At 39.9% G+C, this 27,932-nt stretch overlaps 1 protein-coding gene across 1 annotated transcript in view; it reads left to right on the forward strand.

The window, feature by feature from the left end:
* The window catches only part of LOC113070266 (neuron navigator 1-like), a 120,536-nt gene that overhangs the window by 32,416 nt on the left and 60,188 nt on the right, over positions 1 to 27,932 (forward strand). Inside the window, exons 5-6 of the mRNA XM_026243496.1 lie at positions 7,668 to 7,770; positions 17,977 to 18,342. Coding sequence (XP_026099281.1) covers positions 7,668 to 7,770; positions 17,977 to 18,342 — 469 coding nt within the window. The remainder of the gene's footprint in view (positions 1 to 7,667; positions 7,771 to 17,976; positions 18,343 to 27,932) is intronic.

Here is a 27,932-nt window from a genome sequence, read left to right on the forward strand (position 1 = left end):
TATACATTTACAATAAAAAAAATCATTTAAGATGAGTAAGTTAAGTACAAGTTAAGCATAATCAACACATTTGTTGAATAATGTTTATTACCACAGAAAAAAGAAAAAAAATCTCTTGGTCTTGCCTTTTACATTGGGACTAAATGTTATCACATTGGGACAATCTAGAAAATAGTTTCAATAGCACAGACACACAAAATAAATTGTGAATTATGATGGAAGAAAGCATGTACATACTTTTTCTGTGTAAAGTTGTATACAATTTCACAACTTTGTTTCCATGACCCAAAAACAACTGTAAAAAATGATTATTTAAACAGTCAGATCTGCCCCGTTCACATCCACTTTTAATTCTAGTGCCTCAGAATAACCAATTTTTGAAATCTAAAATTGTATTTTTCAATCAACAGTGTCCCGAATGATTCAAATGTGGTCATTTTGACTTGTTTTATTCATGTAATATTACTTTTAGTTTGACCATTTAACAACTTTTTTTGTACTGTAAGTTATTAGACAACAACAATACATATTTCAAAAAGATCCTTGCAGTCCTCAGAGATATTCAACTTAAAATAAGTTTAGAAACTTTACATTTAAAAGTTGTGACATTTGCTAAGTATGGTAACCCATAATCTATATACCTATTTGCTCTAGCTGGCCAGCGAGCAAATGAAGGTTCAGTGCCTTGCTCAAGGGCACTTCAGCCATGTGTGATGAGGGTGAAAGAGCACTGTCCATATACTACCCCCACCTACAGCACCTTTCAGCACTGAGACTCAAACCTGCAACCTTCAGGTTACAAGTCCAGTACTCTAACCATTAGGCCACAGCTGCCCCATGAAGTCATGAAGAGAAAGTCATATTTTGGGGCCCAAACTTTGTGTCCAGAAGAGTGGATGTAATGTAGTATTGTGTTATTATATTTAAATGTTCCGAAAATATTTTCCCAGCCATTGTGTTCTTCCCTTTGTTTTCTTGGCTGAGTTCCCCTGAACTTCAAATTAGATTTGTCATGGCAGTAGGTCTATTTCATTGGCCACGCTTGTATTTGGATTTCTCAGCTGTTCTGATTCAGTTTGGCCTTATGCATGATTCTGCTTACAGTTTTCTTCTGAAAAAGCGTCATGGGATTGCAACACAAGTGATGCAAGATAAGGAAGTCTTATGAATACTTTCTGGAAACAACACTAGCATGATATGACCAGAGCATTACAGCTTTCTTTCCTCTGTATTTATTCCCCAAGCTTATTGTTGAATTTTTTTGCAGATATTCCAGTCAGTCTTCTCATTCCCCGCGGTGTCTTCTACCATTTGGCCAAAGTGTCTGCAGGACACTCTATTGTTATTTAAGAGTCCCTTCATTCACCAGATGTGCTTGCCTGTGTACGTGTGTATGTGTCTTTCTGTTTTCATGTTGTTGAGGTCACCACTTTGTCTCTAAGCACTCTGACTTGAGTAGAGGAGTAGAACTGAAAAAAGACAGATGCAGAGTCATAAGGTAAATTGGAAATGAAACAAAATTGTGGTGGACAAGCTGGAAACTAATAAATTAGCCAACATTTGTAAGGACCTATGGATCCAGCAAGAGCTCCATTCTGAGCTTAGTTGCAATCTCTTTCCAGACAGGACCTCTTAGAAGAGTGGCCCGTTTCTGCCAAAGAAATTCTTCTCAGAGCTGTCGGCACTTTCTGATGTCCATTTACTTTGTCCATTTCACTTCTTGCTTTCACAGCATTCTCAGAAAGGCAGAAGATGGTTCCAGTAAGCATCTGTCTTCACCCTATTAGCTTTTCTGTTGACAGGCTATGCTTCAGCTACTCATTACGAAGACACTATCAGTCTTTTGGCAGTCTCGAGTTCAGATGGTACTTTGGTAGTGCATTTCAGAGATGAAACACTTAGCAATCTAATTGTTTAGATGTTGTAATACTAAGTTAGACTCTCTGCAATAAGTTAATAACTGGAACCTTTCCCCATGATCTCTCTTGAACTCTCACCTCTTCAGGAGATTCTATAGGTCTAAGAATCTGGAGCAGATACAGAAGATTTGGTCATTAGGGTTATCATGCATGACTTACTACTTTTCATTAAAATCTGTGATCTCATTTAACTGACCCTTTGTGTGAGGTCTTCCTCAATGGTAAATCTGTCTTCTTAATGGAGACTGTTGTCCACAGTTTGGAAACCGTATTTAAACCACATCCAGATATCCACTGGGTAGTGATCTATTGCATGTCCCAAAACTTTTCCAAACACAGAGGCCATGAATCGTAGTCCAAGTTCCTCATAAATCCCGATTTTACACTAACTGTAATTATGGGATTACTGTTAATCTTTCATCCTGTGATAGAGGGTCATTTTTAAACCCCATTAAATGAGGTGTGACTACACTAATGCAAGCATTTGACAAGTTCTTAGTGTGGGTTTATTGTTTCCCATTAGAATGCAATGCACTTTACAGCTTTTGTTTTATTGTTTTCTCTTTTGAGCTAAATATACAGTTGATGCCTCCCATTCCTTTAGAAGCTTCCATTCTACCAGTCCTTTATCGTCACTACATGTTATTGTAACACACCAACTAAGCTACTGTTGGTTCTCTGTTCATCGGCCTTATGCCACTTTTTCTTTCAAAGCATGGACCATTAGAATTCTCCCAGTGTCTCTGCTTTTCCATGGACAGTCGTGAATCAACTTGTATACTCCTGAATAGACTGAGAAAAGAGAACGGCTGAATTGCTGGTAGCGGCTGCTTTCAACTCTTTCTCTTTGCGCCCCATCACAAGTAGATGAGCGTGTAAAAAGTGGGAGGCAGGTGTGCTGCAACCGCTCCGCCCCCTCCCCCCCCCCCGCCATCCACATTTAACCAGCTAGCCTTGATTTATTAGCTTTCCCCCTTGGGAACTTTCTAGCGACTGGGGGTGAAATTTGCATCCCTAATTTCCTCATTTCCTCGCCCCGGTTGCAGCAGGGTCCTCTGGGCCCGGCCGATTTGTAAAACAGGAAGTCGGATGGTCTTGGACCTTTCCTTCAACCTCATCCCTGTAATGGGGAGGTTTTAATTACCATAATTAAATAACCCCTCCCCCCTTCACACTGGTTGACGTCTTTTGTTTCAGGATATAGTGTAATTCATTCCTGTTTTGGTTCTAAGAGCAGACATTTGCGCCAGGAAGGGTGAGAAATGCTTAATAATTATTTAATGCTCTGCAGTCTGCACTGTAAGTCTTATGACTAGAGATCACATGTAATTGCAGCTGGTTGCATGACTGAACCTGGACAAAGAGGATTTTAACAGAGCTTCTCGTTCTACTTCCACTGGCACACACAGACAGTGTTACAGAAAACCCATGTAACATATCTTTCATAGCTTTGAGATTAGTGGTGTGTGAAATGAGGTAAAAGTCCTGTGAGTAGTTTATTTTGCAAGCAGCCTGTCTGTTGAAGAGTAACTATTTGGCTTTAGATAAATATGTTCTTCTCATTTTATTTTACTTCTTGATCATTTCCTAACCCATATTTTAAAGGAAATATGACTTCCCCTGCCTTTAATTAAGACATAAATAACAATTCTGCTCATTATACCGTAATAAACACTGGAAATAGCTACAAAACCCCCTGTGTTTTTCTGTTGCTAGTTTTGGTTGTCCTGCTGGTACATTCATCAGGATGAATGTTGAGAGGAACGGATTTAAATCATATACAAATGAAATGAGCTGTCCTAGAGTAGTCGATTCAAGTGTGTCTAATATGATTTTAACTACTACTGCACAGTGAATGAATGTGACTCTTGGGTATTTTTGGATGGAGTGCCAATCTTTAAAGCACTGTTTCAGCCAAGCTGAAGTGGGACGTGCCCAAGTATGTGTGTCATCTAGTGTAGGGTAGTAGAAGTGATACGCAAGCCATAGTGGGAGTTGCAAAGATCTTGCAAATATACATCTGAATTATGTTTTTCATTGGTCATACAAGGGCTCGTTGATTATACAGTTTCTGAATAATATGTGAGTTTTGTTTGCTTGTGCAAAACTTGGCACCAGGATGCTAGAACGTTTTGGATGGTTGTCCAGGTTGCTATGCAGTTCCTGTTTGTGGTTGTATGTGGTTGTTAGTGTGTTTAGGGTGGTTGCCGTGACATTGCTATACAGTTGCTATGGTATTTTGTTGGTTGCTGAGATGTTGCTTCATGGTGTTTAAAGTATTCTTGCTGATTGCCAGGACTGTTTTCTTCTGGATGGTTGCTACGGTGTTGGTAAGGTGTTCTGATGGTTGCGATATGGTTGTTATTGTGTTCAGGGTGGTTTCTGGGGTGTTGCTAAGGTGTTCCTGTGGTTGCTAAGAGGCTGTGGTGGTTACCAGAACATTGCTCTGCATTATGGTGTTTTGGTGGTTGCTAGGGTCTTGAGCTGGTTGTTAGTGTACGGTTGCTAAGTGACATTTGTGCTGGCACAAATGGTGGTTCCGATGTGTTGATGTCTGATATTTAGGGTTCATACTTTGTTAAACCTATACGCAAGCACCACTAATGATTGAAAAGATATTTATCTGGCACCCCTCCTGCTTTCCACTGGATATAACCATTGAAATGTGAACACTTTGATCAGAACATGGCTGCAGCGCTTCTGTGCGTTCAGCGACTGAATCATATCAGTATTGAGCTAATTCCCAAAGCCACCGAAATCAATAGTCACACCACTTAATGGTGAAATCAATGTGACATGTTTTCTTGAGTGTGTTTCTCGCCATCACTGCAGCATTGAGCGGTGTTGCCAGTCTGGCCGTGCTTAGACTACAACCATCAGGGTGATGGACACCTCATAGGTTCATGACCTCCCTCTCACTGCAAAGGTCATTCCAGCACTGGCCAGCTGGACTGACCCGCAGGGGGCTGTGGGCGTGGGGGTGGAAGTGTGTTGATCTTCTCAGTCTCTTTGCATTATACCAGAGCTCAACAGGACAATTCACATGTATCCGCCTGCCAACAGCGATCCATGCATGGTTCCATATTACTGAGAGGAAACTCAGTGGTTACAGTTACAAATGTTGTTTTTAGACACACATAATGCTTCAAAATGCATGCTTTTTTTGTGACCGACATGAAATCTGAAGCAAGTCCGCAGTGAATATCATGGTTGTGAAATGTCCATTGAATCCAACATGTTCTTTCAAATCTGTCCATTTTCTGGTAATTACCCTCTCATGGCTTAATGCTGTGTGATATCGCAGAGAATTAATGGCCCTTTCAGCAACAGACGGTTGAAGACACCATCACTGTCATATTGTCAATGTGGGATTGCGGTCAGCCTGCTTTAAATTCAGCTCACCTTTGCTTTTATGATGCGAGAATTGATAAATTAATGGTGATGTATATAACATTCAAAGGAATGGCAAAAATGACATAAAATAATAAAATAAAATGTTTTCCAACAGGATTTCAAGCTGTCATTGGTTAGGCAAACTGACAGCCCCATCCAAAATGTACACTAATTGTTGAGCCAGTGTTAAACTGGTTGGACATTTAAACAAACACACAAATGATATGACTTCTAGAAATATCAAATAGAAATTTTTGTACATATCCAATTGGAATCTGATCATATTAAGCAACTGTGAATAAAAATAATAATTAATCACATGAGATACTATTTTTACAAATCTGTTTCAAGCTACATTCATATGTGTTTTGAAATCCTATTCAAGTCGCATTTGTTGAAATCCATTTCAGTATTTACTGTTCAGATCGGACTGACAAAAGCATTGCATAACATAATTGTGTAATCAACATAGAAGGCTGCGTTATATACAGTAAAAGTCAAACTACTAGCTGTAAATCAAACCACCTTCATCACCAGCCCAACTTATAGAGCCGCCCATTTGAACCACTCTGGAAGTCTCATTGTATTTCGTGAGTCTAATTTTATGAGATTATGCCTGAATGAAGAGACACTCCACAGGGGGCCGCATGAGGGGGTTCTCCATTTTCATCACAAAGCCATGGGCCACCTCCATGTGTTGTGCTGATCCAATACACACACCCTCACAAACACACACAATCATTTTGCTATGGTGAAGATTAAAGTGAATTAAGACTAGGACTTTGACTAATGCCAGTCTGGATGTCATTACATAGGGTTTGGCATGGAGTCTTGCTGTGCTGACTGGTCAAGCTTTAGGATTAACATACAAGATGTTGTGAGCGATCAGGTTTTGGGGGGATGTCTGCCTCAGACCGCACGGATCATTCTTGGGCTGTCGAAAGTGCATTGTGTATGAAGTAAATCCGATTAGTTATGTGTAGAAATATTTTCAACTGAAAATCTAAGCTTTCATTTAGCCTCAAAACTAAATTGAATAACACTGGCTAATTGGGTAATTGATGTTGTTCATGGTGTGTTGTTTACAGGTGATAAACCAGTTGTAGTTAAGTTTATGAAAAACAATCTACCTTTTGATATTTCAGACAAGCGTTTTTTCCCAATTGTTACCAGAAACATGATTTTTGTCGTTGTCAGTAATGACCTGTTTTGTTCAGTAATTAAATCCCTTTAAAACCATTTTGGCTAAAACTGATTTTTAATTTATTTTATATTTATTTATTTATTAACGTTGTGTGCAGAGACTAAATAGTCCGTACACGTCATCGGAAAAGCGCTAACTATTTATTTATAACACTATAATCACCATATTAAATTACTTCATTTACAGTTTAATAGACTGTATCATATCTTAACATTGTTGATGTGAGACTTATAATACATTATAACTATGAGAAATATAATTCATTGTAAAAGTTGATGGAACATGTTCATTGTGTTATAAATCATCATACACTTAAAAACTATAACCACAAATGAGTAAATATTATAATACATTAAAACTGTTCTTATGAATATTCATATAATATTCAATACTTTGTTTGGCCTTCCAAAGGTCAACACAACTAGAAATCAGTGTTTAAGTTGTACTTTCAAGTTGTACTTTTTCATAAGAGTTGTACCTCTTTATAAACTGCACTATATGGGTTTATGATCTGACACTAGTACACCGGCAGGTTTTTTTTTTTTTTTTTTTTTTTTTTTAGGGTGGGAGGCTGGTTATACAAAATACAGCACTTTTACTGTCAGCAGTTTTAAAACTATCCTTAACATGTCAGAGTTAAGACGTATAATGCATTTCCCGACAGTTTTACAGCTTGAATGTCAATTAAATCTGGATAAGGACATTTTCCTAAATAAAGCAAGCAATTAAACTGAAAGGAGACCTTTTATAAATACTAAAGTCCTGTTTCAGTGAGCTTGCTAGTACAGTAGCTCAAAGAGGTTTTGGCATCTTGGCAGGCTGGAAATGTAATGTTTAATTCCTTCTAGTACTACCTGAACGCCTGCGTACTTGCTGAATCCTCATATTCCACTGCTTCATCGCTCTGCACTCTTAAAGTGCGAGATAAAGGTGTTTGTGTGTTGTTCCTGAACACTGAGATACTGTATGTGTGAGAGTGGCAATGTGGACCGTGGCTCCAGAATATGCATCTATAAATGTTTTTGTTGGCTCTTCTCCACAAAGCGTTAAATCTTAATGCACATGGGTGTGTTTTTCTGTGAATGACCAATCACTGCTAAATGCCTGCATTAACCAGCCACTCATTGTCTCCTCTCTGCTCTTTCCTGCAGATCCCGAATCCCAGAGGAAACGTACCGTTCAGAATGTCCTCGACCTCCGGCAGAACCTGGAAGATACCATGTCCAGCTTACGGGGGTCGCACATCAGCCACAGGTACAGGAGGTCACTCTTCTAGTCCAGCTCTCCTTTAAAAACAATGGAGTGTACCATGTGTTAAAGGGATAGTTCATCCCAAAATTTGAATTATCCCATGATTTACTCACCTTCAAGCCATCTGGTGTATTTGAAATTCTTGTCCAGACTAATCCATGCTTTAATGGGAGTGGCTTGTAGCACAAAATTTGAAGTCCAAAAAATTGCACCCATCCATTATAAAAAGAAGTCCACATGGCTCTATGGGCTTATTAAAGGCCTCCTGAAGTGAAGTGATGCAATTAAGAAAAATATCCATATTTACAACTTTATAAACCGTAGTCTCTAGCTTCCACTAACTGTCATATGCGCATACAAAATGAGGATTTGTAAAGAAAAATGTCGGAGGATTTAAAATAAGCCACTGTAAAAATGTTGTGATCTAATTGGTCTAATGTAGAATAAATAGTAAAATAATAAAAAGACCATTCAAATAATAATGCATGTTAATAGTTTAATATTAACAGTATAATTATTATGAATCTTTAATAGTTTAATATCAGTGCATTCCTAAAATAAAAATAAAAATTAAATGTCTGTCTTTAATTCGATATTAAAATGTCATTCCGAGGAATATTACGTTTCTCCAAGTGAATGCAAAACATCACCAAAGGAAGTCAGCAGTCGTGGACTAGAACAGCAGATGCTTCTCTGTCCTTCTCACATCAGCACCTCCGCCTGTTGCTTCCTGCTGTCCACGGCTTACAAACACACATAGATTAGGCTCTCATTAGAAAGCCACAACTGCAAACCCCTGCTAGACCTCACACAGTTTGTTGTTTTAGTCAATTGGACAACAGAGCTACTGGCAGTAAGTGCTCCTTCAACCAGAGGAAGTCGCTGGAGGAAGCTGTTAATGGTGCATTACAAACCAACAGGACTGGAGACAGTCGATATGTGTGGACGCAGGTGCTCTGTCGCATTGAGCTGTGGTGCTTATATGGGCAATATGAGTTCAAATCCAGCTCTTCAGACAGACATGAACAGATGAACTACAAGAGATCCATCATCGGAGTATATCTTAGCACTCTATCTTTCACTTAACCTGAGTGTGTCTGTATAATTTTAGCACTGCCTCCTAGTATAAAATTACTCTGCCTCAGCAGCTTTGCAGTCATTCTTTTAAAACCTTAACATAATTGGCATGATTTAATGCATCGTCTGCACATAAACACTAATGCCCCTGTAGAGAGAGTTAGTGATGTGCTTAGCCCAAACTCTATAATAGACATACTATGTGTCAGTGTTTTATGTGGCCTTATAGTGCTTTATGATGCATAGCAATGGTTAGTTTCTTGATTTGTCATATGTTCACTTCCTCTTTGTTAATGTTTTTCCAAGATCCGTTTTCACTTATCGTGGATTCTGAATGCATTGCCACAGATTTAGCTTACACTTCGCAGTTTTCCGTTTGGTGTTTTGACACAAACTTCTCGTGGGGGCGGGCTTAACAGTGATCTACTCTGATTGGATAGTGAACTTTTAATGGGTAGGTGCTCTCTGACTGGGAAGTACAGATGCCACTCAGTGGCGTGCATATTGGAAAGCTCTCGTGATTGGGATTTGTACTACTAAATATGTCAATAATATTTGACCTTCGATCTTCTCAGTCTGTAAAGATGAGCTCTTGTCCTTCAAGTCAGCTTGAAGTAAGCATGTGTTACTGAAGGACAATAATAACCCACAACAGACTGTTGCACACTGTAACATGAAAAACTTGTATCGATGTTATTGGTTACTTCAGTAACACTAGCTTACTTCAATCTGCCTTGAAGGACAAGAGCTCATCTTTACAGACTGAGACGATCGAAGGTCAAATATTATTGACTTATTTAGTAATACAAGGCATACAAATCACTGCGAGAGCTTTTTTTTCTTTTTTTATTAATGCAGAGAACACAAATATAAACATACATCACATAATATCCACCAAAAAAACCCCAAAAAAACAACAATAAAGAATAAAATAAAACTAGAGAAAATAGGGCCAAAATCAAAACAAAATTACACAAGGAGATCAAAGGCAGAGCAAATTCTAACAGTCCTTATAGCTTTCTTATTAGTAGATACTGAGATTACATTCAAATAGTTTTCCATTTCTTTTAGGAAAGCAGAGAAGATAGGTTTACAGTTGGAGAATTTGCATTTGTGAATGTGAAATTTGTTTAATTTAACAAATTTAATTGTAAATTTGTTTTAAAAATTTTAATTAATAACAAAACTGATATTTTCGTGTGTGGGGTCAGAGTCATAATACCCAGATATAATGTTTTTCATATGTACTGAGAAGCCTGGCAAAATCTTACACTTGACAAACACCAATATCATCCCAAAGTTTCTGAGAGTAGTGACCAAAATAAGTGTAAAGTTTCTTCAGAACTTGAACAAAAAGAGCTTGTAAGATCAATGTCAGATTTAAATCTTTGTATACACTACAGGGTAGAAGCTGTGTATGAGCTTAAAATAAATGTATTTCATTTTGTCTGTGAAAAATAATTTTTGTGGTAGAGACCAGATTTAATCACCACGAGAGCTTTCAATATGCGCGGCGTGCACCACTGAGTGACGTCTGTACTTCCCGGTCAGAGAGCACCTGTCCATCAAAAGCTCACTATCCAATCAGAGTAGATCACTGTTAAGCCCGCCTCGACGAGAAGTTTGTGTCAAAAAAACTGCGAAGCTAAATCTGTGGCAATGCATTCAGAATCCACGATTAGAAAAAACGAATCTTAAAACATTAACAAAGAATGAAGAATATTTGAAGAGCCTGTTAAATTTGTGCGATTGAGTTCCTTTTTTCATTTTCATTGTGTTTTTCTTCTTTTGTAATGGCATATTTTTTATAGATTCTGAAAAAGTTACGTTCAGTTTTATAAAGTTACGTTCATTTTTTATTGAACCAAATGTAATTCCATACAGTTGAAGCATAAAAGGAACAATAATCCCTTCATTTAATCATCATTATTATTTTTCAGCCCAAAAGTCAGGCAAATAGATGTGCCTGCCATTTTTCCAAAGGATTCATGTAAATGCTCTGGAAGCCTTTGTCTTCTTTTCTGGGGACATTTTTATCAGCCCTTTGCTCTTTGTGTAAAATTCTATGTAAATCTGTAATAAATGCATTGGGGGGGATTCAAGAGCTTTGAGTTCAAAACTAGTGAGATGTTGTGACATGCTGTCAGTTGCGTTCCTGTAAATCAATCGGTAGAGTTTTATAACTTGAACATTAGAGCATGATGCTAACAACACACATGTTGTACGTTAAATGCAATGTAAGCCACTTTGGATAAAATTCTGCCAAATGCATAAATGTAAATACCCAGGTTAGCATTAAGTTAAGTGTTAGCATGCCCATTGATATATGATATATTGATATTTGCTATTTTTAATTTATTGGGAGAATTTTTCTTTTGAAGAATTTTGTTTTGAAATGCACTGAGATAAAGCAGAGTTTCTGTCTGCAAATATTTAACTGCACGGACCAAAGAGGCATTTGTAGCCAGTGTTTAGTAAATTCCTCTATAAAAGTAATGAATTAATAGTTACTAATTACATATTCAACAGTGCAATTAGATATTAAATACTCTATCTAAAAAGTATTGCATTATTTACAAATTACTTTCTAATTCTCAAATCTCATATTATAATGTAATGTAATTGCTCTCTGTAAAGTTGATAATTCTTCTTTCAAACTGGAAACATGATTTTTGCTGAAGAATGAGTTTAAATGTTTTTCTGTGCTAGGCTAATTTAGAGCGTGCCACAGATAGAAACTGTTTTGAACCTGAAACGTTCTTTTAAATTGAACCAAACTTTATCCAAAGGCTTTTTATTCTTTGAAAGTTGAGCTCAAGGTCAGCGGGAAATAATCTCCATCCATCTGCTGGGCTTAAAAGCATTAAAGCCACACCTGGAAACTAATAAGAACATTAAAATCATTGCAGGGCAGGCACAACTCCGGAGGATATGAGTTTATCCAGATGATGGCTTTAGTTCGGACTGGGATGGGTGGGTGTTGAATCAGCAGAAGGTCAGCCAGTTCCTCCAGCTGCCCAAACCGTGACCTGTTACTTTATAATCAGAGAAAGGCACTTGAGGGGTCAGTGTGTGTGCGACTGACTTCCTGTAGAAAGCTTGAGCTGCGTGTTTAGCAGGGATGAAGGAAATGAAACATCCTCAGACATGTTTTACCCTAAAATCCCCACGAATGATGTATTACCTACTCCATAGACATAAATTGACAAAATGTGTGAGACTGAGATGAGTTTCATGTTGTTTTGATGAAAAGGGTGTGCTTGATAAGCTGACAGTTATATCCACTATGTCGAATGAGTTTGCCTGCTCAGACGAATTAAAACCTGACGAGGCATAGTCCAAAATTAAGTTCCTCTTCGGGAACTCGAGCTGCGTCGTAGCGCTTTTGGGGAACGCCTTTGGCAAGAACAACTCTGAATATCGTGTGCAATCAGTTCAATGGAAGAGCGTGACGTCACGGACGGGGTGACGTAGCGACCAGGAAGCTATAAAGGCACGTGCCACGCAGCTGGCCTCAGCTTCGCGTCTTTCAGCAAGCGCTCTGTGTGTGCATGTTCATAAGTCTGTCTTGTAAGTCTTATTTACTGTTGTCTGTCCAGTTCAGTAGACTAAAATGCCTAAGTCCAAAGCAAAGACTAGACATTTGAAGGGCGAAACCAAATCGCGCTATAAACTGTGTGTTCCTCCATGCCAGCGCTACATCACGGCTGGAGACACACATGATTTATGCGTGGTTTGCCTGGGGTCGAAGCACGCTGAGTCAGCTCTCGAGGGTCTCTCCCTCCGCGCCACCAAAGAGACCGCTCGCGCAATTGGGCGGTCTATGGCAGCCTTGGTGGCCGCGGAGAGGCATTTATGGCTGAACCTGTCCCAAATAAAAGATCGTGACAGGTTCTGCCTCCTGGACGCCCCGCTCCAAGCCTCGGGCCTTTTCGGCGACACAGTCAATACTGTCGTCGACAGGTTCCAGGAGGCCCGTAAGCAGGCGGCGGCGTTCCAGAGTTTCCTCCCTCGTCGCTCTTGTGGGTTATCTGGACGGGAGATACTCACGCCACTAGCAGGCTTCTCATACCGCGAGGCTCAAAAGCAGAGCGTCGCCACTCGTGCTCCCCCACGCCGGGAGTCGGGGGCTCCTTGATTAAAATCTGATCTTCGTACAGTTATCGAAGCTAGGAAGTCCTCGACAAAGAGGTCCTGACGCCAATATCCCAGTGACCTCGAGGGTAGCCCCTACGGGGTCAGAGCGGTATCCACCTCGTTATACGGTGCCCGCCTCTCCCCGGTACCCTCTGGAGGCCGGTCTGCCAACCCTGCCGGTGCTTCAGGGCGCAGCGGTCTCCCGCGAGCATCCCTCCCAGTTATTTCCGCCCGTGAGCGTAGCGGAGCTGGGAAGCTCGCCTCCCCTTCGGGGGCCTCTTACACCAGAGATCAGTCTCGAGAGACTGATTCCCTTAGTACATTTTCGAGCAGCGTGGAATCTTCTGCCAAATGTATCTCAATGGGTCCTGCACACAGTAGAAAGAGGCTATGCTATTCAATTCGGCCGTCCACCGCCGAGATTCAATGGGGTTACACCGACAGTCGTCGGCCCCCAGCAGGCTCTGGTTATGGAACAAGAAGTGAATACCCTATTAAGGAAGGAGGCCATCGAGTTGGTCCCTCCTCTAGACAGGGAATCCGGGTTTTACAGCCGGTATTTCATAGTTCCAAAGAAGGATGGGGGGTTGCGTCCGATCTTAGACCTACGTCAGTTAAACCTCTCAGTTATGTCACTGAAGTTCAAGATGCTTACTGTCAAACAGGTTGTAGCTCAAATCAGATCCGAGGACTGGTTTGTCACAATAGATCTCAAAGATGCATACTTCCACATATCCATCCTTCCACAACACAGGAAGTTTCTGAGGTTCGCTTTCGGGGGCAAAGCTTATCAATATTGAGTACTTCCCTTCAGCCTTGCACTCTCACACCGCATGTTCACGAAATGTGTAGATGCGGCTCTGGTACCCCTCCGTATGCAGGGCATCAGCATTCTAAATTATATCGACGATTGGTTGATTTTAGCTCAATCAGAGCAGATGGCGGTTCGACATCGAGGTGTCGTTCTCGCCCATATGGGGGAGCTGGGTTTGAGACTGAATGCCAAGAAGAGTGTACTTTCTCCAGTTCAGAGAACCACCTATCTAGGCGTAGTATGGGATTCGACCACGATGCAGGCACGTATGTCTCCTGCTCGGATCGAGTCGATCCTCACATCAGTCAAGAGAGTCAGAGAAGGCCAGTCACTCACTGTGAAGCAGTTTCAGAGACTGTTAGGGCTCATGGCAGCTGCGTCCAACGTGATACCTTTTGGTCTCCTGCACATGAGGCCCCTTCAGTGGTGGCTCAAGACCAAGGGGTTTTCCCCGAGGGGAAATCCTTTCCGAACTATTCAGGTCACGCGGCGATGCCTTCGTGCCTTAGACATATGGAAGAAACCTTGGTTCTTGAATCAGGGCCCGGTGTTGGGAGCTCTTGGTCGCCGTGTAACGCTAGCGACAGATGCGTCCCTCACCGGTTGGGGTGCGGTCATGAGTGGCCACCCTGCCCGCGGTCTGTGGAGCGGTCGCCATCTGACGTGGCACATCAATTGTCTAGAAATGCTAGCAGTATATCGAGCTTTAAAATATTTCCTCCCACACCTGAGAGGCTGTCATGTTTAGTGCGCACCGACAACACAGCGGTAGTCTCTTATATCAATCACCAGGGGGGTCTGCGTTCACGCCCCTTGTACAAGCTGGTGCACCAGATCCTCCTGTGGTCCCAGGGCAAACTCCTCTCGCTAAGAGCAGTGTATATTCCTGGGCGATTGAATGTGGGAGCAGACATGCTGTCGAGACAGGGGCCGAGGCCCGGGGAATGGATGCTTCATCCCGAGGTGGTGAAGCAGATATGGCAAATATTTGGCAAAGCTCAGGTGGACCTCTTCGCGACTCGAGAGACATCGCAATGTCCCCTCTGGTTCTCTCTAGTTCACCCTGCTCCACTGGGACTAGATGCCATGGCACAGACTTGGCCGAGGCTTCGTCTGTACGCTTTTCCCCCTATCACTCTGCTCCCGGGAGTTCTGGCGAGAGTACGCCGGGATGGGGTCCGTCTGTTGTTAGTAGCCCCGTTCTGGCCGGGCCGAGTATGGTTCGCAGATCTGATTTCTCTCCTCGACGGCTCTCCATGGCAGATTCCGATCAGGACAGATCTACTCTCTCAGGCGCAGGGCAAAATAATTCACCCTCGCCCGGAGTTGTGGAAGCTGTGGGTGTGGCCCCTGAGGGGGCACATCTGTTAGCAGCTGGTCTCTCAACCGAGGTTGTTGAGACCCTACTCCAATCCAGAGCTCCCTCCACGAGGAAACTGTACGCCCTGAAGTGGAAACTCTTCACTTCATGGTGCAGAGATCGCCACCTTGACCCTGTTAACTGCCCAGTTGGTACAGTTCTGGAGTTTTTACAAGCTAGGCTCTCTGCGGGGTTAACCCACTCCACCTTAAAGGTGTACGTGGCGGCCATAGCTGCTTACCACGTCCCTTTCAATGATCAGTCACTGGGTAGACACCCCCTAGTTACACGTTTCCTCCGAGGTGCACTGAGGCTGAGACCTCCAGTACGGTCCCGTATTCCCCCATGGGATTTGGTTGTGGTGTTAGAGGCTCTCTGCAAAGCTCCATTCGAGCCAATTCAAGAAATCTCAGACAGACATCTGACACTTAAGACTGCCCTATTACTGGCTATTACCTCTCTAAAGAGAGTTGGAGATCTTCAGGCCCTCTCGGTGGCCCCTAACTATCTAGACTTTGCCCCTGGTATGGCCAAAGCATTCTTATACCCTCGAGCGGGTTACATTCCTAAAGTTCCCTCTGTCACACCACAACCTGTCGTACTGCAGGCCTTCTGTCCTCCTCCCTTTCGGGAGCCAGACCAGGTGAAGCTAAATTGTATGTGTCCAGTGCGAGCATTGGACGCATACATCCACAGAGCTGCCCTGTGGAGAAAGTCTGACCAATTGCTTGTATGCTATGGTCCTCCTAAAAAGGGTTCTCCTGCCTCTAAGCAGACCCTTAGTCGTTGGATAGTCGAGGCTATCAACGTCTCCTATGAGTCCTCTGGTCTTCCCCTTCCTTTGGGAGCCAAGGCTCACTCTACGCGGAGTATGGCTGCCTCTAAGGCCTTTTTAGCAGGTGTGTCCCTCTTGGACATCTGCAACGCTGCGGGGTGGTCCACGCCCTCTACATTCGCCAGATTTTACAATCTCGATATGCGAGCCGCTCCTGGCTCTTCTGTCCTCTCGTCCTAAGCTGTGCTCTTCAGATACACACTAGGTAGGGCCTTGGTAGTCTGGCAGCGTTGGCACATCGTTCCCCAAAAGCGCTACGACGCAGCTCGAGTTCCCTCGAGGAACTAGGGTTACATATGTAACCTAGGGACGTTTTTGCCACACCTGCCAGTGGTGGGTTGAAATGAGAAAATGTGTCAAATACTTTCGATACTCTTTGTTTGTCATCGGCAAGGATTGGAGTTTCATAAAATTCAGATTTTTTTTGCTAGTGAGAAACAATAATTACAGTAATTCCAACATTACATGAACACAGCATGTCTCAACATATTATAATTATGAAATTGCTTACGAAATTTTAAAGGTGCACATTTACAATTGTTCGATACATTTTTGCAGGTGAAACTAAGTAATTTCAAGAAGAATCTGCTGTATATCCACAATTATGTTGGCCAATATTTGGCCGTTTTTACAAACTGGCAGCAGCCGATAAATTTTTTTCTGTTTGCAGTTATTTTGACAGAGCTGGGACTTTTGTTTTAAATGCACCGAGAATGCCAGCAGCTGAGTGCAGATGCATCAAAGCTCTTATTCTCTGACTACATTTGTTTACTAACTTCAGTATCACATTGGATTGAGCAGCATGAAGCATAGCATTTGAACGTTGGTGCAAATTTTGTTAATATTTTTCCTAACTTTTTGAAGCCGCAGTCGTATTTACTTTGTTCAGCAAGTTTACAAATGTGATATCCATTCATTTAAATAGGAATCCATGTGACAGGGACTTTCGTAGGAGGGCGAAAGATTTCCACGCACAGATTTCGCAGTGGGTTCAAGTTGGTTATACAGATTCATCACACGTTTTGACCAAGCGGCAACCTTCCGCTATCTTTCGTGAAACCAACACAGAAGTGTCTTCAACTGTAATTCATCGACTGGCCGCTAGAGGTTGGCTCCAAAAGTGAGTCAGTCCCATAGACTCCCCATGTTAAAAAGCCCAACATTACAGCAGAAAGAAAATGTTTACAGCCTGGTACAAAAAGTGGTTTTGGTCTATGTAGCTAATGGTCTAAGCTAACTTTGCCCTTCATGACAACTGTGAGGAGGCGAATTTTTTTTTTATAACTCATCCATTTAAAACATATTAAGCCTTAAAGTTCTGCATAATTAAGGGCGTGGCTACTTGAGTGACAGGTGGATCGCCAGCTCCCATCTCTTTGCCCATTTGTTATTATCTGGGAGTAACTTATCATCTGCCAAGATGGCGACGGCCAGCTCCAACCACATCAGAAACACTCTTCAAACTAAAGCCGCTTGGGTTTATAGTGACTTTGTGAGTTGTGCTTAATACATACAGTAGCACTGTTGACAGTATAGAATGGAATTTTTTTGCCCGCGAAATTTAGCTGAAATTTTGGTAATATGTGCACACCAAGCTTCAAACATACTTATCTACGATAACCCTCACTCCAATGCAGAGTTATCATAGTTTACTATATCTAAAATAAAAAATAAAACAAAGTTAACTGAATATAAAAAGCTAAGCTAGTTGCCAACACAACGTTTCTCATTTTAATAGAACTAAAATAACAAAAAAAAAAAACAATAAAAAAAAAAACCTGTATAAACATTTGATAAAACTACTAAAAATGAAAGTTGAAATTGGAAAATTGACAAATAAAAAAATTCTAAATACTGAGAAAAAAAATAAAATAAAACAACACTGCTCTAACTGCATGAGTTAAAGGATTAGGGTAAAAATGACATTTTTATCCTGGAAGTGAATTAATGATTAAACCACCTTCTTTTTTTTTTCTAATCTTCCAGCTGTATTGAGAGCAGCATGTGCTACGACAGTGATGAGACTAACGCCCGCAGCATCTCTAGCTTGTCCAACCGTTCCTCCCCTCTCTCCTGGCGCCACGGCCAGTCCAGCCCTCGGCTGCAGGCTGGTGACGCCCCCTCCTCCGGTGTCACCGCCCACTCGCTGCCCATCCGAGCATCAATGCACATCAGCCACCTGCAGCACACCCAGCTCATCGAGGGCCTGGGAGCCGAGGACGATGACCTGGCTGACCTCAAGTCTGATTATCTGAGCGATGGCATCCTGACGTGCAAGAGCCAGCCAGAAGAAGATGATGACGACGATGATGACATAGTTGTAGACGTCGATGATGACGTCCTGGCCAATAGGTAAGTGTTTGCTGATATATGTGAAATGTTGTATTTCAATCTACACAAACTATTGAAAACATTATTATGTAATTTATACACTACTAATTAAAAGTTTTGGTTCACCAAGTTTTTAATTAAGAAATTAAAAATGAATAATTTTATTATTATTTTTAATCAGCAAAGGTGCTTTAAATTGATCAAAAGTGACAATAAAGACGTTTATAATGCTTTTTTTCTGAAACAAATGATGTTCTTTTGATCATCAAGTGATCCTAAAAAAAACAGTGTTTGAAATATGAAGCAGCACAATTTTTCATCATTGATAATAATGAGAAATATTTTTAAAGAAAATAATCATATCAGAATGATTTCTGAGGGATCATCTGACACTAAAGACTGGAGTAATGATGCTGAAATTCAGCTTTATATCAGAAATAAATTAAAATGTAAAAAAAAATAATTAAGTAGAAAACAGTTATTTTAAATTGTAATAATATTTCACAATATTACTGTTTTTACCGATACCTTTTTTTAATCAAATGAATGGAGTCTGGTGACTGGTGAAAAAGAAAGAAAAAAAAAAATGTCATCCCTAAACTTAGTAGTGGAGCATATTATATATATTTTCAGATTTGATTTGAAAAAAATTATAATTTATAAATAAATATTAAATATTATTTCAGAATTTATTGTGTTAATAGTGAGTTATAGTCTTAAAATGAAAGATGTTTTACACATATAGGTCCTTTTTTTTAAAGCAATGATTAAGTGCTTTTAATCAAGCTTTTTGAGTCGAATTGTGAAAGACTTAATTGGCTGATTCATTGTCAGCTTGAGGCCCCCCAAAGAGCAATCATGTCACAATCAGCTGAGGGTCTCATTTTGGAACCATATGTGCCATCTTCAGGTCCTCATCAGATTTGGCTGTGTCCCCCGAGGGACCCTCACAGAGCCGGCTCTCATTTTCACTGTCACAACACCTGATGTTGCTGAGCGCAGCCTTCATTCTGCTATCTGCAGCTCATTGTTAGAGATGTAGTGTTAAATGTGTGTGTGTGTGTGTGTTTATGTGTGAACACAAAACTGGGAAATTACAGAACAAGTGAGAAGTGTTTGTTTAAGCTGTCAGCGGAGCTTTGATGTTGGCCTCTCTTAACCTGCACTGTTGGTTTAGTCTGATGGGGAATCGCTGCGAAGTGAGAAAGTTCACAATCCGGCAGCTCACATCTGAAAGTACTTCACCCTGCATTCGACACCACTTCAGATCGAATAACTATCCTACTTCAGCAGATCACATTTATGATCTAACATAACCCAAAATGAATATGTTTTGCTTGGATGAAAACAATAACAAGCCTTCATGTGTTTTCCAGCAGAAATGCATTGTGAAGCAGTCAAGCAAAACACACTAAGGGTGTCTTCACACCTGTCTTGATTTGTTCAACTGAATCGAACTCAGGTTCGTTTCCCCCCTTGGAGCGGATCTTTTGGGAATACAGCAATCGCACTCGGGTGCGGACCAAATATAAGTACCGAGACCCAGCAGAAGAGGTGCTTTTAATTTGTACATTACTGATCAAAATTGTGGGGTCAGAAGATTTTTATTTTTATTTTTATTGTTTCAAAAGAAATTAATTTTATTCATCAAGGACATGCTAAACTGGTAAAAAAAAAAAAAAAAAAAAAAATGACAGCAAAGGCATTTATAATGTTATAAACTGTTTCTGTTTCAAACAAATGCTGTTCTTTGTAACTTTTGTTTCATTGAAGAAATAAAAAAGTGCCCTTTCCACAAAAATATGAGGCAGCAATTTTTTTTTTTTTTTTGATGTGATAATAAATATTTAATGTGCACCAAATCAACATATTATAATTATTTATGAAGGACCATGTGACACTGCATTGAGTGTTTAAAATGTGCTATAATAAAAAGACAATGTAAAATAAAATTAAATCAATTGAAATAAAAAGAAATAATGAAAAAAAGGACTTGTTATTAGTAAAAGAAATATACTGTGTGTTCAATGTCATCAGATTCACAAATAAATAAATACAAAACATACAGCATGACTACATTAATCTAATTCCCAAAACAAAAACATTTTATGAGCCAGTTCCCGTGAGAAATAGTTAGTGATTTGAATCAGTTTGCAGTCAACACTGTCCTCTATTAACAAAAGCTAAATTAAAACAGGAATACAGTATTCCCAGATGAATCAGAATCACACTGAGAGTGTGTGATCATGAATCGAAAGTGAAATCTGTATTTACACCAGACTCTTTCAAGCTAACAACAAAACATCTGCTTTCCAGGGCTGTGGCTGGTTAAGACACAAACCCAGTTTTACAAGAATAGATTGTGTCCCACTTGGCTCGGAAATATTGTTACAGTCAATACTCTGAAGAAAATGTCTTGTTTCTCTTGCTCACCAGATCTGAAATGAGATTTACTCCCCCGAGTGAGGTTTATGTTGTCATTGTAGTATTTTCCTCGGTGCCAGATGTGTGACTGACCGTCTGATCTACTCTAGAGGTTGATTTGTCAGTCTGGCTTGACTTGTTTGGGATGAGCAGCTGATCTGTATTTGTTAGCTGAGATCTGTCTGGTCTTGCCAGGGCTACTGAGAGCACAGAGAGGCCATGACTGTTATCAGCTCATTAGAGGACACGCAGGACACTGAACAACATCCTCATGTGTGTGTGCCATCATTTGACCCAACATGACTAATGCACAATTGTATTTAAAAGGTCTGGAAAATGTACTAGGAAACAATACTCATTTCCAATTGGTTATGGATAGAAGTTAGTTATTAGACATACACATACAACAAGCTGCCTGGTTATACTTTTTAACAGCCTACTTTGAGTTCTGTAAATTACATGCAGCTTCTAAGAATAGAACACTCAGAGTGTAGCACATGTAGAGATTGAAATGTGGCACGTTTCTGTAAGCTGTGTAGGAGCTCTGTTATGTAAACTCCTTCTGATATCTTGTCCCCAGGTGTGTGTGTGTATGTGTGTGTGTGTGTGTGTTGCCATGGAAACTGAGTGAGTCTGAATATCTCTGTTTCAAATAATCTTTCTTTCGTCGTCTTCTGTCGGCTCAGCACATTAGTGTAATAAGGAGAATGCAGTGGATGATGGGTATGAGGATTATTGAGCATGAAACTGCTCACATTTTGACACAGGTGTTGCTAAGGGGTTAATAGTGTTGGTTTGGGGACGTTGGTATGTGTGGTTGCTAGTGCGAGATGAGTTAAAGTTTAGTTCATGAAAAATAAAAATGATCAAAAATACAGTAAAAACTGTGATATTGGAATATTTGTGAAATATTTAAATATATTTAAAATAAAGATTATATTTTTATATATTTCTAAATGTAATTTATTCCTGTGATCAAAGCTGAATTTTTTGCATCATTACTCCAGTCTTCAGTGTCACATGATCCTTCAGAAATCATTCTGATATACTGGTTTGATGCGAAAGAAACATTTATTATCAATGTTGAAAGCAGTTGTGCCTATTCACATTTTTTTGTGGAGACTGTGTTACTTATTTGCACGGTTCTTCGATTACTAGAAAGTTCAAAAGAGCAGCATTTATTTTAAAGGAATTATTATTATTGTATTTTTTTTTACTTGTTCAATTTAATGTGTATTAAAGTTATTTATTTATTTATTTATTTATTTATTTATTTATTTATTTATTTATTTATCAAAACTCCCAAAGCAATACCCAGCGGTCTTACAGAATCAGCATCTTGTGCTTTGTGATACAGAGTTGTTGTTTTTTTATGTGAAGTAAAAGTCACATGTCTGTATCATACAAACAGAGACTTCTATTCATTTCCCTTGGTTATTATTAGATCCTAAAATTGACATCCATTTGAGCAAGTTATGCACAAAACAGCAGTTTGATTATTCTATTTGCAATGTAATTAGCCCCTCCAAAATATGCAGGGGGTAGATTGCCATCTAACACATACCTCTAAGTCCCAGTGTGTGTGTGTAGAATCACTTTTTCAAATGTCATAAAGAAAGCTCTGTGTTCCAGAACATAGAGACACTCCCTACTTAGACACCATTTTAAGGGACAAACATCCTGTTCCATCAGCTAGGTAACGTAATTATGTTGCCTTCTAATATACACAATTTTGTTTCAAAACTAATGGACGTCTTTGTGGGTTTCCTTCTTAGAGAAGGCAATTTCTGAATGCATTAGTTAAAAACCTGGTGGTGGACAGAAATGTTGATTCCAAATATAAAAATTCTGAAAAGTCCTGCTTGAAAATAGTGAAATATACGTTAAAGTGGTTGATTTTACCCAGCTTTTCAAGGAGAAGGGTATCCCAGAATGCATTAGTTAAAAACGTATTCGATGGTGAAACAAGTTGAGAGAAATCAAATAAGTATTTTTCATCCAATTCAGAAAAGTCGTGCATGAAAACAATGAAATACCTTTCAGAATTATAGTTCCTAACAGCAGCTTCAGTGATGTGATGACTTTACGAATTCCAGCTTTGGAGAATTAATGGTTCCCCATTCAAAGAAATAGGAGATGTACCTGCATGACTGAAATTTGTTTCAAAGATGTCCGAAAAGGGCCTTAGTTGTGTGGTGGGCCGACTGTGGTGTGTTCCAAACCAGTCGTTTATGAAGTTCGCTTTCAGCATGCAGCTCTCCAGGTTTTGGAGCAGAGCAGAGGGGTGTCACAGAGAGATTTGGTGTTGTTTATAGTGGGTTCCTGTTACTCAATAGCCTCATAGTTGCCTGGAACGACAGTGTCCCCCATACTCTGGACAGGGGTCATAACTCTGCCACCCATAAAGCCCTATACAGGCTCCAGTATATGTGTGCATGACAAAGGACTGCACACATAAGCGCTCCTCTCGAAGACCCGGGAGTTCATGCTAAACTAACTCCAGAACCCTGACGTTTGGGGGACATAAAGATGCCAAATTTGCAAGTCTGCTCACTGCACTTCCAGTCAAATGTTTCGAAATACTCCACAAAACATGGGCTGTTCAGGCAGATAAAAACTAATATCGCTGCCGCCCATGATTTAGGCATGTGTGAAGTGTCGTGGGGGGACGTGTTTTAGATTCAGCAGGGGGTCCCTCGTCTGATGAAGGCCAGGGAAATCTGGCGCCACCGTGTGCAGCTCTCGCCTGTTGTTATAGCAACACCGACCCACAAAACCATCGTCAGAGCCATGCGCTGGTATTGAACTAGACAAAGACAGCTCGTAGGAGAGAGTGTGTGGGAGTGTGTGTGTGTATTTAGGTCAGTGGTTATAAGTGGGAACCGCCATTGTTGTGACAAACATACCAAAAGCCCTCGTTTCAATTAGCTCTAATTTTGATGTGACATGAACACTGTTCGCTGTTTAATTAATAGATCAAAACAGCACCTAGTGCTAGTGGTTTTTCCATCTGAATTAGATTTGACAATGTAAAACATAAGAAGTTAGTCTTTTTCAGGAATGTTTTATTGCCCTTTGAGAAATGAACTGTACTCTAATGGAATCAGATGATAATAGCGATTATAATAATGATGCAGCAAAAAAAGTATTTAATATAAACAGTTACTAAAGCCTTACCTGGACCGTATTTGATTGCAATCCAATCTAAATGTTTGACTGTGTATTGCAGCTGTTCAGATCTGATTTGTGTGTCCCTTTGCGTTTTTCTCATTTTGAATATCTGCATTGGTAATGACGTTGCGTTGGAATGCCTACACTAATAATAATAATAATAGTAATAATAGCAAAACAGTTTGCAATACAGATGTAGTCTTATAACATGATGCCGTCATGCTGAATCATATAACTCCTTATGAGGCAATGGCAGAAATGTAGAAAACCTTGAATGCATGGATTTATCCAATGCTGCCATCTCTGCTGCTCTAAAAATTCAGAGGTGTGTAGACCAGCTGTTTACATTTGACACGGTGCGAGAAAGTAACATCTGAAACAGATTTAAAGAAATGTGTTCTGCGTAGGATTTCAAACCACACATGAATGTACATAGCTGGAAGCGGATTTGTTAAAAAAATCTTCTTTTTGGATTCCAATTGGACTTGGGCTGACAGTCTGAACAAGGCTTAAGTGATAATTTACGTTATGCTAAAAGGACAAATTAAAAGACGTTTCTGCTTACCTTCACCTCTGTGGCATACAATTTAAATTATGCATATGCGCAGAACTGACAGCTCTGATTTTTCCAGTCAAACAAATGTTATGATTTCTACCGAATGGGTCGGCCGTACATGTTGAGTGCCGACCTCATTTCAGTATTGAATGGATGTTTTATTTCCAACCTAATACTGTTCCAATTAGCCGACCGAATAGTGAATGTTTTATTTCAACATAGAAGCTGAATCAACGTCTGCTTGCTTCATTGGGGTTTAATTAGCAAATTCATATAGTATTTACAAATACATATATAAATTTGCTTAAAACTTGAACTATGGTTTAGGTTTATGGTCATGTCGCGGTGTAGACTTGGTGTTAATGTGACTGCGCCTTTAAGGGCCATTCATACAAGGATGATAACTGTAACAATGCAGTTTTAATAAATGGCTTACATTCTATGAGAATAGAGCAACGTTTAAGCAACGTTTACCCGATAAAACCCTGAGAGTCAGTCAGAATCCACCCAACTTTTAAAGCAACAGATGACAAAACTGTAGCATGCAGTCATAATAAACAACCTTTATTGTCCATTGGTGTAGATTTTTATTATTCAGTTATCATTCGTATCGCTATCCTTCTTGGTGTAATCAGCCATTTATTTATTTTTTTATAAGGGACAAAAGGGCAAGATTATTTTGAGGTTTGTTCACAAAAACAACAGCACAGAAATTGGACTTCTTCAATGTAAATTTTTTTATTTTGATGACAACGCAAACACATGGCAGTGAGATAGCTTTAGCTTTAGCTGGCTTGTCTCCATGGATACCATGACAAAGCTTCCTCCCCAGCAGGAAACCAATCTATTCTGGACTAAGCTTCCCATCGAGGCAGAAACACAGCATCAATCCTGCTGAGTAGAGTTTTACATTTAAATGAATGTTCAAGGTCTTGTTATATTCAATATTTGGGTCATGAGGTTTAGTATTGAATGTATTGTTGTGAAAAGCAGATAGAGTCTTATGTATGTGTGTGTGTGTGTGTGTGTGTGTGTGTGTGTGTCCAAATTAGAGGGCCAATTTACTGAAATATATATATGTTTTTTTGTATTTATTTATTTATTTATTTTTTTTTATTTACTCATTCCAAAGCCATGTGACTTACTTTCTTCTGTGAAACACAAAAAGAGATGTTTCGAAGAATGTTCAGGCTGTTTTTGTTGTTGTTGTTGTTGTTTTTCATACAGCAAAAGTGGATAATGGTTTTCTCAATGTATCAATAATTTAGGATGGTCAAAGCATGTCCCTCCCCCCAGGATCAAATAAGTAACTGATACCCACAGGAGGAGGAAACTCTTTAAGAGCCTCATTAGCCATGAGGCTGCCAGCTCACAACCTCATGCTAACTACCTGCACAATATCAGTAATGCTACATGATTTATGACACCACATGCTGATCAAAATGGCCAGGGAGATCTGAGCATGTGCAACGGCCCACCTTCAGCTAGATCACATTCAATAAAGCCTTTTTTTGTCATTCTGTTCATTAACATAAAGGAAATCACGTTGATTGTAACCGCAGGTGAGGATAGAGACAGGTGAAACTGAACAGGGCTTGGCTGGAAACTTGTCAGATTGCAGAAAAATCACTGCAATGAGGGAGGTAAAAATATCCCACGGTCCCCGCAGCAGGCTCATCCATCATGGCTGAAGTTTTAGGGCGTAATTGAGAGATTTGGTTGCTGTAAGGAGGATGACTAATACATTTTAGGATGAGACACAGAATGGCTCTCTCTGTTTCTTTCCCCTCTCTTTGCCCTTTTCCTTTTCTCTGTCAGACGGTTCAACAGTAGCCCCTCAGGTTCATCATTTATATTTTACGTCAAGTATAAAACAAACCACACACACTGTTGTCTTTGTAGTGTCTTTATGCAAGTATATGAGGATGAAAAGAAGGCCCGAGCAGTTTCAAGAATTGGTTTCTTATCAGTTTGCGAGTTGGAATTTGAATTCAACAGAAGCAATCAACTGTAGTAGTAAAATAACTAAAAAAAACTGATCCAAAACTAAAAGCTAGAACTTTATAAATACTACCTATACACATTTTTAAAATAAAGAAATTAGATATAAAAGTCAAATGCATACAACAAATTTTCAAAACTTAACATTTAAATAGAAAAACAAAAAATAAAGCTAAAAACAATTATTAATATTAAAGAACAAAAGGCATCAGAGGATAATAATTATTATAATGTAACACTAAGCCAAACACCGAAAAATATCATTTAAAGCTACTCAGTTCAGATTCAGGAATTGAAGTGATGGCATTCTTTAAACTTGCATGACTTAAAAAAGAAAAGAAAAGTGGGAATATGTGCTCAATATGCTGCTGTTTAACTGTGAAATCTGCATAATGAGAGCGGATAAGGTCATCAGGTGAAATTAATAATTATGAGGTTATTACAGTACATGCAACAGATTATATGAAGCTTTAAAATATAGCTGTCAGGTCATGATGAAAAACATTCTGATTGGTTGATTCTCATTTATTATGCATATTAGAAACTCAAAACCGCTTCATTTTTGACTGTGAAGTACACTCAGATTAAAGATATTGGCCTAGATGTGCTATATTAAAGGACAAGCTAGCTGGCATTGTGCTGTGTAGCCCCGCCCCCAGTGAAATACGATTGGTCCTAACTCTTGCACCACACACATAATCTGATTCATTGTAACTGTGTCATTCCATACAGCATTTTTACTTTTAGTTCGGAAAGACAAACAACTTGTCACTGGACACTTATCTAGTTCAGGATATTAATATTTTCTTCATCATTATATACCAGATGTCACACGGTCAAACTTTCTTCAGCCAACCACATATTTCTGGCATATTACTTGTCAAGACATGATCCTAAATTTCCTGTTTCCTGCACCTGAGGGGTCATGTAGTCACCAGAAAGTCTTTTACCTCCATGAACACATAGAGACAGTCACAGTCAGCCATAGCTCATTCAGGACGTCCTGTGCAGCAGGTAGAAACCCAAGACCCCAGTGGGGTCAAAAGGTCACAGTGCAGAGGGCCCGTGAGTTGTCGTAGTAACCTGAAGCGGTCATTATTAGTCAGTTAGGGGGTCTCTGATCCGTCAGGAGACCCAGGGAGAAGAGAAGGTTGTAAAAAAGAAAAGATAGGGCTGAAAAGGAAAGTAAATATGCGTCAGAGACCCCCCATTTAACTCAACACTCTGAATCATCATTCATTCTACATGCAGCTTTGAAACTCCACAGAGACCGAAGCCCCTTTCCGCTGTGACTGGCATTATACACTAGTGTCAAATGAATCATCTTGACTCACCATGTCCGCTTGAATCACAGAAATACTGGAATTACTGTCATGAGCAAGTGTTAGTCAACGCTAAACATTCGTCTAAACTAGCGAACTCTTTCATTCAGCTTAACCTCTGTTCTGGAGATCTGTCT

Source organism: Carassius auratus, unplaced genomic scaffold (assembly GCF_003368295.1).
Source record: "Carassius auratus strain Wakin unplaced genomic scaffold, ASM336829v1 scaf_tig00003633, whole genome shotgun sequence".
Lineage (NCBI taxonomy): Eukaryota > Metazoa > Chordata > Actinopteri > Cypriniformes > Cyprinidae > Carassius > Carassius auratus.